General features: G+C 41.4%; 1 protein-coding gene and 1 long non-coding RNA gene across 7 annotated transcripts in view; one reads left to right on the top strand and one right to left on the bottom strand.

Moving 5' to 3' along the window:
* The window catches only part of PDE7A (phosphodiesterase 7A), a 149040-nt gene extending 135340 nt beyond the window's left edge, over window positions 1–13700 (top strand). For all 6 annotated transcript variants that reach the window (XM_019527741.1, XM_019527739.1, XM_019527738.1 and 3 more), the window contains 6 exons: window positions 3882–4013; window positions 4295–4386; window positions 4933–5077; window positions 6258–6354; window positions 10622–10702; window positions 12319–13700. In XM_019527741.1, coding sequence (XP_019383286.1) covers window positions 3882–4013; window positions 4295–4386; window positions 4933–5077; window positions 6258–6354; window positions 10622–10702; window positions 12319–12530 — 759 coding nt within the window. In that variant the 3' untranslated portion in view covers window positions 12531–13700. The remainder of the gene's footprint in view (window positions 1–3881; window positions 4014–4294; window positions 4387–4932; window positions 5078–6257; window positions 6355–10621; window positions 10703–12318) is intronic.
* The window catches only part of LOC109304926, a 7657-nt gene continuing 5289 nt past the window's right edge, over window positions 13083–15450 (bottom strand). The window contains exon 2 of the long non-coding RNA XR_002099507.1: window positions 13083–15336. This is a non-coding gene — a long non-coding RNA (uncharacterized LOC109304926). The remainder of the gene's footprint in view (window positions 15337–15450) is intronic.

The following is a 15450-nucleotide window of genomic DNA, read 5'->3' as shown; positions in this document are numbered from 1 at the left end:
TTCCATGTTTAGGTTGCTGGGGTCTGGGTGCTGTGGAAGGCCAGTGTTAGAGGACTTGTGGGCCACATCCAGACAAGCACGCACTTGCCTGTTGTGGTGTCTCAAAGCAGGGTGTGTGGCTCTTGTGTGCAGTGCCGGGACCCATGGGTGACAGCAAGAGCAGCCTGGTCCTGTGGGAGGGCGTGTGCAGCTGCTGGGTCTGAGGCGGTGCCACGGTGCCGGGGGTCTCTGCCAACAGTGGGCACGAGTGCCCTGATGGTGGCTGCTGCTGCTTTGGCCGGGGGTGGGGAGCGGCAGTCTGTGCATCATGGGGGGTGGGCAGTGGACCCACCTCTCCCAAGCAGTCTCCCACACAGTCCCAAACACCCACGCAGTCCTTCCACACCCACAGACCTCTGCACAAGCCCCCCCACCCCACAACTCCCCCATGTCTCATGACAGATCTCACACCCTGCGTGCCCAGCCACCAGATGGGATGGAACCTGCTGGTGTGAGCTATGGCTGCAGAGGCAACTGCCACACTGCAGCCCTGTCTTGTGCCCGCACTCGTGCTGGAGCACGCACCTCCAGCCTGGGGGGTTCCTGGTCCCAGGAACCATTTGGGGGGTGTGATGGGCTGGGGAGAGTGGTGGAAGTTCTGGCAGGTGTGCGAGAGATGGGGGTCGGGGGTGGGGGAGCACTCTGGGTAGGAGAGGCTGCCAGAGCTGAGCTTAGAGCCCTTCTTCCCCCTAGAGCAGCCTGTGCAGGGGGAGGCTGCTCTAGAAGGGAAGGGACTTATCCAGCCCAGTCCCTGGGCCCCAGTTGAGGGCTTCCCAGGAATGGCATGGGGATTGCTGAGGCCTGGGCACAGGTGCAGAGAGCAGAACAACAAGGGCTGGCACTACTCAGAGCCACAAAGCAGTGGGTGGGACAGCTGCAGTTGGACTCATGTCCTGGTGCTGGGATGGAGCTGTGGCTGGGAGGGAGCTAGTGGGGGCACGCAGGGGCTGCGGGTCAGGAGTGAGGGGCACTGATGGGCTGTGGGTTGGGAGCGAGGGACAACGGTAGGGGCAGGGCACTGGCATATCATTGCTGCTCAGTGCCGCACATCCCAGTGAGCGAAGGAGGCAGGGGCAGCTCTGAGTTTTCTATGATAAAAAAACCCAAAAGCAAATGCCAAAGTGTATAGATATTTAGAATTTGTTTTATTATGACGATAGTGGCACTGGTAGGCTTCCAAATTGCTTTAAAATGGTAAATATATCAATAAAACATTGCCCCACTGATCTCTCTTTACGTATAGCAGCAGTTCATTTTAATTGTGGGAGAACATGGATTTTGGGTATTTTAGTGAGAGAATTTGGATTTTTTTAATAAGAGTTTGCATTTTTTTTTAAATGGAACGTCAGGATCTCTGCTCATGAGGCAAGTAGTGGGGCCCAGGCAGAGGAGCCTGCCCAGGGTCAGCACTGGGGACCCAGTTGGAGAGCAGACGAGGTGGCCGACACAGGTGCTGGCCCCAGCCTCTAGCTCCCCCTGGACTGCAGATCAGGGAAGAGCTGGGCAAAGTCAGTTTGCCGTAAGTGGCACAGCATGTCCCACACCAAAGTGCATGTTCAGGCATAAGTGCTGAGGCACAAATTTGTGCCACTGGTATTTGAGCTGCTGCAAGTGTACGTGGCCTGCATGTGTGGATGCGTTCCTAGAGTCCAGGTGTGGTGCAGAAAAAATTACTCCAAATTTGAGTTCATTGGCAAAAGCTCAGACAGGTTTATTGTCACTCAGACAGTATGCTGGCTGGTGTGTTTAGCAATCAGACCATGGGGACAAAGTAGGAACAATGTGCTTCCTTTCCCCGCCCCTAGGTCGCTACAAGAAACAACTAATTCACCACTCCTATTTATACCCAAATACCCAGGTTTTCATGTTACTGTTTATATTATTTTTATGTATTAATATTCATTTGTATTTTTCTTTTTGCCAGGTTCATACAACTGGCATCTTCAGGTCTTCTCTAGCTCAGCACCTGCCCCCACTTTTTATTTTACTTCTACCACCACTCCCTTCTTGTACCAGCTTTTCTGCTCATTAATAGATTTTTACATTTTTTTTGGTGCTTTGGCTTAGAATAACTGGAAGTCCTATAGCTTGCTTTGCCTTGGATATTACTGACCAACCCTCTCTGCCAGATGCATATTGTAGCAAGGCACAAGTGTTGTCTGTCTTTATAAAATAGGCTGCATGAAAGGGAGATATGTGGCTGAGACATTTAGGAGATGAGCAAAGATTACTCAGAATGGTGGCCCTTCACTTTAGATGTTTTCTATAGGATGTTGTAGAAAATTGGATCCTATTACTCAGGATTTTTATTAATCTGGTACTGGTGGGAGGATTGAGACCCAAGTTGAATCCAGGCACAACAGTAGTATGATAGTGTAAAGGGGGAACAGGAAAAAGATGAGACTGATGGAAAATAACATAGTTATACCTTGAATTACTTCACACCAAGATGGTAATCTCATAATTTTGAGATTGGAGTTGAGTCTTCTCTCCTTCTGTAAGCGATCACATGTTTAGAATTAGTGAAATCTCATTGTGAAATCTCTAAAATGTCTTGCACTAAAATGCACTCTCGGGGTGGGTTAGTACAGGGGTGGGCAAAATATGGCCTGCGGGCCAGATGCAGCCCGCAAGGCCATTCTATCCGGCCTGCAGGGCTCCTAAAAAAAACTGAGAAAATTTAAAATTGATCTGTCCTTGGTTCCTGTCAAAGATGACAGGAACCAAGGGCAGTAGGACCCAGAGCAAAGCTGATTTGGGACTGCACACTCTTGAACAGTCTCTTAGCAGTTGCATCTCAGATGTCCTAGAATTTTACAACATATGAAAACAATTGCTGTTTGGTGATTTTATCTTTGTGTAAAATAGAAGAACAAGGCACAGAGATTTTGATATAAAGTATCATAGGCTGGAACCTGAGACAACTCCAAGAATTGTTCTTGGTACCTAAATTATTTTAACCAGCCATACTCAAACCAGTAGGCTTTCAGGTAGCTATTAAACCTGCTAACTGATTGTATCACAAACTTTTGGCATCTGAGTGGCTGAATTGTTTGTTGGTCTACCAGTAAAACTGATACAAATACCTTGGTCCAAGAACTACCATTAATTTGTTTTTTCAAGCGATGCATTACCATTTATGACTGGGGCTAGCAACCTTTTAAGCCATTGGCCAGAACAACCTGGCTCCAGTCTAATGCAGGCTGGGCTGGCTTTGGTGGTACATTGGCAGCAGGGAGCTTTCCCCATGCCTGCCCTTGGGACAGATAGCTGGAAGCTGTACCTGCACCACTGTCACTTCTCCCAGCCCAGTGTTCTCTGGCTAGGGCATGGACACAGGTGCATGTTCTAGCCTGTGGGGAGCTGTGCTGGGGCTGGGCACCTGCAAACTGCATCTGCCCTACTGATGCTTCCACCCTCCTCCCTACCACATTCAGTGAGGGTGCAGTTTCCAGCTAGTGGGGATTGGCACTGGAGACAGACAGCTTCCAGCTGTGCCCATGCCACAGCTGGAAGGGAGTGTGGGGAGGAGTAGAGGGAAGCAGTGGATGCCTGGCTGTAGCACAACTCCCCACAGGCTGGACATTGGGTGCCCATGCTGCAGCTGAGGAGTTGGTGGCTATCTGGCTCCAGCAGTGGTGTTACACTAAAAAACAAAGAACATACACACTTCTCTGCTTTCCCTGCTCACTTTTATGTGATGGTGTTCTTTCATAGCACTCTATAAAGGATTGGTCTGATGTTGTTTTGGTGACTTTACTCATTCATGGGCTGAATATTGGCTATGAAAAGTGAAACGGTAGGAAATGTTCATATGAATAATACTGATTCATTTATTACAGCTTTCCAAATCTCTAACTCCATGGGATGTTCTGCTCAGTTTAATTGCAGCTGCCACACATGATTTGGATCACCCAGGTGTTAATCAACCTTTCCTTATTAAAACAAACCATTACTTAGCAACTCTGTATAAGGTGAGTGGAAGGTATGTTGCTTATGAGAACCAAATATTATATGTTTGCAATGTACAAAAACAATTTTACCATTAATATTATAACTTTAGTAGATTTTGAACCTGCCATGTTTTATCTCATTGAATGGGAACAATAAATGCAAACTGTGAGCCTAACAGAAGTTATTAAACCTTGGAAATTTTGAACATTCTTTTATAAGGTGGTGTTTATACTATAGTGGTACAAGACTTTAAATTAATTTTTTGAAGAGAGAACTGATTGATACCTGCTTCTATTTGTAGAATACCTCAGTATTGGAAAACCACCACTGGAGATCAGCAGTGGGATTGTTGAGAGAGTCTGGTTTATTTGCACACATGTCACTAGAAAATAGGTATGTTGTACAGATCATATGCATTACTTGAAGTTAGATGCAGTTTATGCATGAGATGAGCAGCTTCAGAGAGGAAGTGTGGTGTTAGGATATTGTATGCTAATTTGTAATCGCCATTGAATAGTCAGATTTGTAACAAGATCTGTTAAATGACATTGGTGTTGAAGTAAAATGTTTGAAAACTTTATTGTGAGCATTTTATATCAGGAAGTGTATTGAAACACAAGTATCTGATTAGATTACAAGAATATACTGATTTTTTTCAAAGGATAACTACTTTGCAAACTAAACTGTACCAGTCTGAATTTTTAATTGTGGCTTTTCTCACCTGTTTTAATAATAGTTGGAATACAAGAAGACTTTTTTTATGTAAAACTTTTCAAAATGCTAAACTCGGGGTCATTGTTACTTACACCAAGGTGTAATATACAGATGTAATATACAAGGTGTCTTGCATCTGTATAATACACCCTGTTTATTAAATATCAGTTCAATGCTAACTTTTCATTTTTGCCTTTTTAAATATTTTATGTTCAATAATTTCAGGCAGCTGATGGAAAGCCAGATAGGTGCTCTTATTCTTGCCACAGACATCAGTCAGCAAAATGAATATCTGTCTGTGTTCAGAACCCATTTGGACAGAGGGGACTTATGTTTAGAGGATGCGAGCCATCGTCACTTCATTTTGCAGGTAACTTCTTGTAATATCTTTGAAAGTGCCATTTTTATTTCAGAAGTAAATTGTTTCAAATACTTCTTCTTTCAGGATAAAAGTTGTCTGCTGTCAAAGTGAAGCCAAGGGTGTTAATGTTCTTTAGATTTTGGAAAATATCAAATTGACAGTGTGGAAATCTTAAGCTCTGCTGTCTATTTACAGACCAGGAATAGCAGAGATAGCAAAATGGAATTTTCACTAGCAGTTCCTGTTAGCAGTGTGTGTGCTGACTTCTGTTTTCAGCTGAGGACATGCAGATGGCATTGTCACCTTGACCGTCTTTCAATTCCCTTTTACCACCTGTGGCTCAGTGTTTACCCCTCTCAAAGATGAGTACTTAAATTAAGTACTTAAATAGTTCAGGATGCTCATATCATTTTTTCAAAGTTGGTGTTTTTTTGAATACCTGGTCTTTCACCTCACAATAAATAGAACAGGATGAAAATATTTCTTTGAGCATAATGGAAATGGAGGTGGAGAAAAGGGCCCCTAAGACATGCAGAAGTCCTAGGATTACACATTAGTCATCCTGATTTAAAAAAAAATAATGAACAGCAAGAAGCCTGGCAGAACTTTAACAAAAATTCAGCTAAACAAACTTCAGTTTTGTCAACAGTTAGTTCAATTTCCTTCTTGTCATGACTATACTATTCCAATGCTGCTAAAATGACTAGTAGTTGGGAATAAACTATCAGTTAACTCTTTAAAGTGTCCTATGCAGTTATACACTTAGGCAGCTGGCAGGATAATATTTAAAATATTAAAAAAATATTTTTGAGCAGTTTAATTTATGTCTAGTAAGCTTCCTTCTGATTTCTAGTGAAGTCCAACTGTTTCTTTAACATTTCTTATTGTACCATACTTAGTGCATATTATATGTACTGAATTATGCTGCCTTTTAGATGCTTAGATTCACTTACTTTTTCCAGTATGGAACTAATTGGTTTTACTTCGGTATGACTCAGAACTATTCACGATGTCCTGTAATTCCCTAGATATAGCTCCCTGCCATGTAATTAGCAAAGCAAAAGTGGGAAACTAAGTAGTTTAAAAAAAAAAAAGCACAAAATGTTGAGGATGGCAGCTGTTCAGAGGTTTTGATTCATGTTTCTGCATGTGAATATAATGTAAGTGATACTGGTGTGTCATGTATTAGATGGCTTTGAAGTGTGCTGATATTTGTAATCCATGTCGGACTTGGGAGCTAAGTAAGCAGTGGAGTGAAAAAGTAACAGAAGAATTCTTCCATCAAGGTAAGTAGAAAATTGATTTGGTGACAGTGGGATGTATAATTGTATCATCAGATAAACAGTCACGGGAGCCATAGCATGTTGAAAGAATAAAGGGTGTACGTTTAGGGTGAAAGTTTCCACCCTCCAACCCCTTCCATTGTTTACATTCTTGAAAGATGCCATGAGCATTACTTACTACTGCATTTATTCAGATCTAAGATGAGATTTTTTTCTCCCCATCAGCATGGGGGAAAAAGCCCATTGAGTTAGATTCATGTACAAAGTGGGGGCGGGTAGCGGGGAGCAGATGGCTGCTGCGGCTCTGGCTCTGGTCCTGAGCCTGGGTTGGGGCCAGTCAGACCCACAGCAGCCTCTTGCCCCTGTTCATCCTTCCACTTGCCCTCGGCAGTTTCTGCTCCCCCCTCCTTCCCCTTCTCTTCTCTTTTTATTGTCAGGCCTGGCCAATCAGACAACTCTCTGATAATTAGATTCTATACCTAGAAAATTATAACATTTATAATTCTTCCATATATAAAATTTAATTGGGGGGGGGGTTGTCTTCAATTTGAGTAAATAGGATAGCTATGGCAGTTCTTGATTTATATTTTAGCTGGAACATATTCCTCACCCCTAAGGATAGTTCAGATGAAAAATTTTCTTGATTTTTTTTTTTTTTTTTTTTTTTTTTTTTTTTTTTACATGTACTTGGTGAATGATCCTCAAATTATGAAACACATCCTCTCCAAGCCCTTCACATGCCTGTTACTTCAATTACATTTACCATTACCAGGATGAATGTATGTTCCTGCTTTTCTTATATTTTCATAAAAAATGCTTTAATGCTTCAGATTCTGTTTTAATATAAGGAATTTGCTCTCAAAAGAGTGAAGCACCAGGTAGAACCTAGGTTTAATGAGGTGGGTAAAACACATCTGAAGGGTCACATCTAAATGAACTTATTTGCAGCACATTGTCTGAAAAGCTGTTTTTGTACTATCAGTTGCAGTTTAATCAGAATATTTTTGTATGTCACTTTTTTCCTGTGTAGGTTCAAACTGCATGAATTTCAATAGTGCTTACAAACCATGGCATTTTAGGTAGTAGCTAAACCATTAGTAGAATTAATTACTGCTTTAACTTTTCAATGGTATCTCAGCATTCCAGGATACAAATCTGTCTTAATTTGTTCTGAAACTTGCTTTCACCTGCTCTGAAAGCCAGAGCAATTCCATGTCTGTGAGTTAATTGTGAATCTACACAGTTAACAGTGAAAACTACTGCGGAAATTGCAATAAGTTACTAGCCAATGGAAGAAAAGCCCTAGAGAGATGACATTTTTGGACTGGTATAAGTTGTTCCCTGTGGGCTAAAGAGAGCCCTCAAAGTTGCTGAGAGTATACACCAGTGTGTCTGCTGTTGGGGGTAGTCTGCCACCTAGTGGTGAGGCTCTGTAAGAGCACCTACTGTAGGCAATTGCCTCCAGAGTTAACAGTACAGGCTTCCCTCAGTTTTATGGTGACGTGTTCCTAGAGAACGATGCATAAAGTGAATTCACATAAAGCAACCCTGTTTTTTGTCTGCAGCTGCTGGGCTGCACTGTGCTCCCTGTCCCAACTCACCTCTGCTCCTGGGCTGCGCCATGCCCTGGTACAGGCAGCTGGTGTTGACTGTTCCCAGGGTTGCTGCAGCCAGGGCTGGGGTGAGTGCTGTGCCCTGCGCTGCCAGGGGCTCCACTTGTCTACACTTACCCCAGCCCATGCTGGAGTCGCCCCGGGAGCAGTTGACGCCAGCTGCCTGTATCACGGCATGGCGCAGCCCAGGAGCTGGGGTGAGCACAGGTGTGGGGGGACAGGTGGAGCACTGTGCAGACCAGTGGCTGCAGGCAGCTGGCACCAGCTGCTTCTGGAGCCACTGCAGCCAGGGCTGGGGTGACTGGGGCCCTTTCCCCTCCCCCCACAGACATACCTGCGGGGGGGAGGGGCGGGAGAGAGAGAGCTATGCTGATCACATAAGAACAAATTTACCTCACGTGTAACGAATTATGCTCATCGCATAAGAATTAATTTGCATATAAAGAACCCACATAAATTGAGGGAAACCTGTACTGGTGTTCAGAGCAGATGTACTACTTACTAGGGCTGTGTGAAGTAGGCCCTATTTGATTTAGATTTGGCCCGAATTGGGGATAGTGATTTGATCAATTGATTCGGATCACTGTCCCTGATTTGATTAGTCCAATCTAAAGATTTGATGCTGATTCAGAGAATCAGTGATTTGGACTTAAACACAGCTTTAAAAGTTTTGTCTATGTACCTCGAGGTAGCAAGTGTGACTCATGAATGCTGCAATGCTGGGGCGCATGGAGTATCCCACAGGAGTGCGGGAGAGCCCTCCAGCGCCCCCCCCCCTTCAGTGCCCAACCTGGAAGTGGACTGGAAGTACTTCCAGTCCACTTCCGGGTCTGCCAGGGAGTGTGCTGGGGGCCCCCCTGTGCCTCCCTGGCTTGGTGATTGGCCACAGGGGGGCCCCAGGAGGCACCAGTCACCTGAGCTGGGAGAACACAGGGTCGGGGGGAGGGGGCTGTGCGCTCCTGGCAGACCTGGAAGTGGACTGGAGCTGCTTCTGGTCCACTGTTGAGCATGCTGGGAGCCCCCCATACTTCTGTGGGACAGTCCATGCACCCCAGCATCGCAGCAGTCACAAGCCCCTGATACCTAGAGGTATGTAGAAGAATCATTTAAAGCTGTCTCTGTCCAAATCTCCAAATCTTTTCAAATTGATTTGGAGGGTTCTGATTCGATTTGGATTCAGAGCTTTGGCCGCTGAATCTCCACTGAATTGGATCAGGGATCGAAGCTTCGCACAGCCATACTACTTAATTCCAGTGTAAAAGTGTAGTGTGCCTGCACTTCTAGTCCAGCAGCCTGTTTGTCACTACTGTAATGGAGGCCAGGTAGCCTTGTACTTCTGTTTCTACAAGTTCTTTAAAGTCTAGTATCAGATCCTTTTTTCCTAAGCCCTGTGTGAAGGGCAATGAGCTTTGAATCTGGGAGAAATATACCATCTAGGAACAAACCAGAATACTCTTGTTGGCATGGTGTGGCCAGGCAGATTGATCTGAGATGAAGCTTGTGTTTCCTGAGTTCTTGTTAAGGCTGTAGGTGGCTAGATTACAGCAGGTTGATGTTGTTTGTACAGGAGGATTTTGGATTGCGCTTTTTTGGAGAAAGTTGAGTTCTTCCATCCATATTACCAGGTCAGGGTTTTGTATGTTTGGGCATGTGAATTGTACTGGTGAAAAACTTTAGGTTTATTTAACAGCTGTATTTACTTTCTTTTCAAAGTGATCTAGCTCTAGGGCTGGTATGCCTCTCTTTTATGAGGATTCAGAATGGGTTGGATGAATTGACTGGTGAATAGACTTTTCAGGAGCAGAATTTTGCCTAGTAAAGGAAGCTTTTGCATAGTATAGGCAAGTTAATAAATTATCTGAGCCTTGGCATCAAGTGAGTGAAAGATTTTAATGGACAAATGGACTGAACAGCACTCTATGATTCTTTTAAAGTGAGAGAAAAGTGGACATGTGTGCATTCTCCCATGTAAGCTTGACAGCAGGTTTATCTGGCTTTATATTGAGGAACAGTAATTGTTTTGCACAGATAAGGTAACATTTGGTGAAGACGGCAATCATTAATATTTTGTTTTTGGACTGGGCACTGCATTTACAAGACAAAAAAACCAGATAGTTTCACCTGAAGACTTTATGATCTAAAAGACATAACAAGACTGAACAAAATTGAATACTTTCATCTGAAAACTTCATTTGCAGCTATTAAGACAGAATTACCTCTTTTGCTATCACTGTCCGAAGGGAATCTTTCACTTCCATTATAGTAGTAAGGAAAAAGAAGATTGTCGTATTTTCTTTTGGCAGATTCTAAAATGGGCAATTTCCCTACTGACATACTCCACTACTTGGAGCTTTTCTTGAATCTATTACTGTTTGTGTTGGAATGGATATAACCCAGTGATAAGTCAGTGGATATATTTTTGAGTACAAGGTAAAACGCATTTTCTTTTTTAATACAGGTAAGTAAAACCAGTACAAGGTATTACCATAAATAGACAACATCCTGTCCAGAGTATCTCTGAAGATACGGACCTATTCTGTCATGATTAGGAAATCCATTTCTATCAGTGTTTGATACTTCAGGTTTTTGACTATTCACTTGTGTATGCAAAACACTGATTTTAGAATGTGTCCATTTCTATTTTTTCTTTTCTTTAGGAGATATTGAAAAAAAGTATCACTTGGGTGTGAGTCCGCTGTGTGATCGAGAGTCAGAAACTGTTGCGAACATCCAAATTGGTAATCACTAATTATATGTCAATAGTTCAAACTATTTCAGTAGTTCCCTTTTAAGAACACAGGTATTAATGGAAGGGAAAGTATCTTTGCTTGCATGTCCTGCTATTTGTATCCTCTTTAAATTCCTTTGGCAGCACTTCTTCCCCAGACGCGGTCTTTATTTCTTTCTTTAAAATTTCTCTTTCGAATTTAGGTGCTCAGTTGATAGTTGCAGAGACTGGAGTATTCTGTCTCTCCATGGAACAGGATGGACATGGGAAGCATCACTGCGAACTTTCCCTTGCAACGTCTCCAATATGCTCAACCCCCTACTCTGGAATGACTACCTCCAGATTCAAGAGGCCAATTAATTCTCCATACCCATTCAGTCCTGGCATCTTTAGAAAGGCTGCCAGTGAGAGTGCCAGTTGATTTGACTTTTTGAACATAGACAACCTTTTTTGGGGAACAATTAAAGATAGCCTGATAGTCTTAACCCCCCCCAAAACAAAAAAAACAGTGGGGTAGGGGCACCACAAATTTACTGTATGATGATGAACAGCCATTAGGTTATCTTTGATCACTGATAACCTGAGCTAGATTTAAACCAGCAACAGAGGTGAAAATATTTTCCCAAAGCTTTTCTTGTATACAGATTGAATAAAACCTTATAACATGTTTTTATTGAGCAAAGTAATACTTTTAAACGCTGGACATAATTTGCAATTTTATTCTATAGAGAAATGGGAAATTTGAAGAATTTTAGGACTATCTTATACATTGTTGTCTTAACTGTGCATAATACAGTTGCTTAAAAGCTAACCATATTATTTTTAACAAATGGGGTAAAAAAATTGGCAAAAACCATGGTGTAATGCTGCCGCATAGTAGTGCCACTAAAAAGGCATTTGCCTGGTGCTACTGTGCAGTAACTCAAGTTACTGCACACTTATTTAGTTCTTGTTTATACTTGTTTATAAGTACCAAATACTTATACAAGTATTTGCTCGTACAAGTATTAAATAAATGCATGGTAATGACTGCGCAGTAGTGTCTCGTATAGATGTGGCCATTGTGATGCTTTTTAGCCTGGTAGCTGCTAGTGCAATTATTAGGCATCTTTGCTTTGAAGGATATACAGGTTTGTTTGGTCATATTTTGGCAGTCTTCCTCTAGCAATGTTGAAGGAAAATCGAGTTTGTTTTATAGTATAGTTAAGATAATCTGTCTGGTAATTGGTTTTTTAAACTTTTTCCCTGTTGGAATTATCAGCTTTCTAATCCAGTTTGTGTACTTAATTCAAATCTGATTGTTAGTATTCTCCTTTTTCTTTTCCATCCTTTATTTGACCACGGCTTTGCAAGAACAGGATTCATCTGTTAATTCCTTATGTAGTATAGTGCCGTTCTTTTAACTGACACTTCTGTTATTTCTATGGATTTTATTTTTATATTTTAATAAGAGTCCTAGTTCTTAGAACTGTTGGAAGATGATGGGTTTTTATAAGTGTATCTGAATTAGAAAAAAGTTCCCCAGTATATGTTACTGTTGACCTCTTACATCACTTCCTATAGCTCTTTAAAAATGCATTTTCTTTCCTGCTTTTAATTTTAGGTGTTTTTTTTTTTTCTTTAAAGGTTTTATGACTTACTTAGTGGAGCCATTGTTTGCAGAGTGGGCCCGGTTTTCAAATACCAGGTTGTCACAGACAATGCTTGGACATCTGGGACTGAATAAAGCTAGTTGGAAGGGAATGCAGAGAGAACAGTCCAGCAGTGGTGATGATACAGATCCTGCTTTTGAGGAAATGGACTCAGACATATTACCTCAGGAAAATCGATTGTCCTGACCTCAGAATCTGCATGACAAAACTGCCTCTTGGTATCTGCACAGTTGGGGTAGAGGAAAAACATATGACTGCCCAAGGTTTCAGTATAAACAATGCCAGCATTATTTATTTCCAAGTTTTCCTTTAACAGACCATTTGAACCCAATTTTTAATTGCAAGATCTGAACATAGAGCAATATGCATACATATGCCTCAGTTGGCTTTCATTGGAACCTTGAATATGCAAAGCACAGCAATGACTGATCCTCGATGGAACGATACAAAAAGGTTTCATTACATGCCACATGTGGTTTTAAAGAGTTTGAACTAAGGTCTTCAGAACCAAGACTTGACATGGATATTTCCATTTATCTTGGCGTTTTGCAAGACTTCCCATAAATGTGTGCGAAGCATACCCTTCCATTTAGTCTCCGTTTCAAATCTGGAAATGTGAAGTGCCCATCCTCTGCTGCCAGTGGCAAGACTTGATGTTTACAAACCTACTCTGAAACTCTTGGTTCTAGACTTCCCACTGCGCCTGGCTGTAAAGGAACCACTAACCTTGGGTTTTCAGTTTTTAAAAGAGATCAAATCTGGGACTGCAGCTCTTTCTTTGGATGCCAGAAAAGCCTCCCATTTGCCATAATTGTGTTTGTGCACTGGGAATGGAGCATTCATCATAGAGCACAGCCAAGCTTTACTCCAGTGCTGTATGGGAATGCAGTTTTTTAAAAGCAGAAAACACTTCTGAATCTGGGGAGGGGGGTGGGGGGAGAACAGTCCTAACTGTGTTGCGATTCTGCAGTGAAAACATTGCATGTTGTTTTCACTATTGTACACTTGAACTGCACATGCAAGAAAAAGGTGGAATGTCTAAACACCATAATCAGCTCAGGGTATTTGCCAATCTGAAATAAAATGGGATGGGAAGTGTGTCCTTCAGAACAAGGGTACAAATGCCCCTTTCGCTGCAGTATGTGTGTATGTGTGGGTGTGTGTGTGCGCGTGGGGGAAGGGAGGGGAGGGAAGGGATGGGCAAGGGTTTGAACGGCAACATTTTTATTTATTCTTTTAGAATGTGACAATTTCATGAACAGCCACATTGGGAGGAACCTGTAACAAATTGCTACAGATGCCTTAAACTATGCACAAAGCTAAGTGACCAAATTCGTTTTTGATTGAAAAAAAAAAGACAAAAAAAAAGTGCATTGTTTACTTATTCCTCCCTCTACTGAAACATTAACCATTTATGGGTTTTTGATGTGAAAAGGAGAAATGTTTTTTAGGACAAAATTTAAGGACTAATTTTAAACTTCAAACATTCCATTTTTGTAATTTGTTTTACATTGTTTTAAGTAAAGTAAGCACAACTGTTATCTAGTTTGAGAGAAACTGGTGCTTTCTTTTAGTTCATTTGTATTTCCCTTGTTATTACTGTAAAAGACTGTTTATTAATTCTGTTTACAGTTTGTTGCAACAGCCATTTTTGGGAGAGCTTCAGTGTAAAGCCATTTGTAAAGGCTTTGCCATACTCATTTTATATGTGCCTGTTGCTGTTAACTTTTAACGAATAAAAAAAATCTTTTCACATTATGCTCCTGTACATTTAAGTTGCAATTGATTCCAGTATTACAAGGTGAGAGTTAAGATTGCAGTCATCTTTCATAATAAATCTTTATTTTAACCCCATTATAAGTTGTCATGTCAGTTCTGGAAACTGTCATGTGGGCTTTATGTCCCAACTTGTCTTCAACCTTTGCCTTCAGATGCAATTACAGGTCACTTAAAATGGATTTGTTTGTTTTGTTGTCCCTTAGCTTATAATTGGCTGCATAATATCCTTTTCTATTTCAGTAGGTTAAGTCTCTCCAATTTCAAAATACAGTATGCAGATTTTGAATAAGTTGTAATTAAATCCATTTTTATGGGGATTGTTTTCTAACCAAACCTGCTTCCTTTAATGTCAATTTAAGGTTCTTATCATTCCCATTAGTAGAGAAGAATCAAGCATGGCATACAAGATTTTAGTTGTGGGTTGGAGGAAAAAAAACATGAGAGAGATTCTTGATATTAACAGGTCTTTCTTTAGCTTAGGAAGTAAATGTCTTTGTCTTTTGGTGCTGTGGTATGTGGCTTGTTGCCAAATTTCTAGTCACCAAGCTATTATATGTCTTAAGAGTATTACTTCCTACAATGCCAAAAAGAGGAGTCTCTTGTTTCTAGGGTTAATTGTGAAAACTGCAAATGGTTTTGAAAATTGTGAATAAACACTTACTATGACTGAAAATATTTAAAACACTGACCACTTAAAATCAGTGCTTTATGTTTTGTCTTCTGCTGAAATGCTGCTTCAGTAGATGCTTATACTTTGACTTACAAAGGGTCATTTTAGGGCTGGAATGTTCTTGTGAATACGTAGAAACTAGTGTGATTCTTGGACTAGAACTTGAATTGTTTTTCAGAAGTAAAAAAAATCTACCTGAAGAAAATCCCTCCCTGTACTTTTCTATTGAGATGCCTCCATGCTCTGGGAAAGAACATTTGCATCATGTTTTTGACACACCTTTTTAATGAGAAGTCTTAAATCTCTTCCTACAAGATCAACATAATCAGACTTACAGGAATTGATTCCCAGACCCATATACTAAGGTAGTATGAAATGATGCTTGTAGTACCTAATCAAACTCAAAATTACTCACAAAATAACCCTTAAAATTCCCATGTTGGACTTGTATTGTGCCAGAGCTTCCAGACCTTTGAATTATTGTGAAAGTTGTCTTGAGTGTAGTCTTGAAATTACAGCTTCTTGTAGTATGATCACAAATACCTTCTCAAAGTGTTTTCCTTTGGCTAGAGACATGTGATGATTCTGTATGATATGGGTGACCCATCAGCACTAATTCTTGCAGGACTTGAGCCAAGAGGGTTAACTGTTTGCAGC

The sequence above is a fragment of the Gavialis gangeticus genome, unplaced genomic scaffold, assembly GCF_001723915.1.
Source record: "Gavialis gangeticus isolate Ggan-Ray unplaced genomic scaffold, GavGan_comp1, whole genome shotgun sequence".
Classification (NCBI taxonomy): Eukaryota; Metazoa; Chordata; order Crocodylia; family Gavialidae; genus Gavialis; species Gavialis gangeticus.
This window is presented reverse-complemented; position numbering and strand designations above follow the sequence as displayed.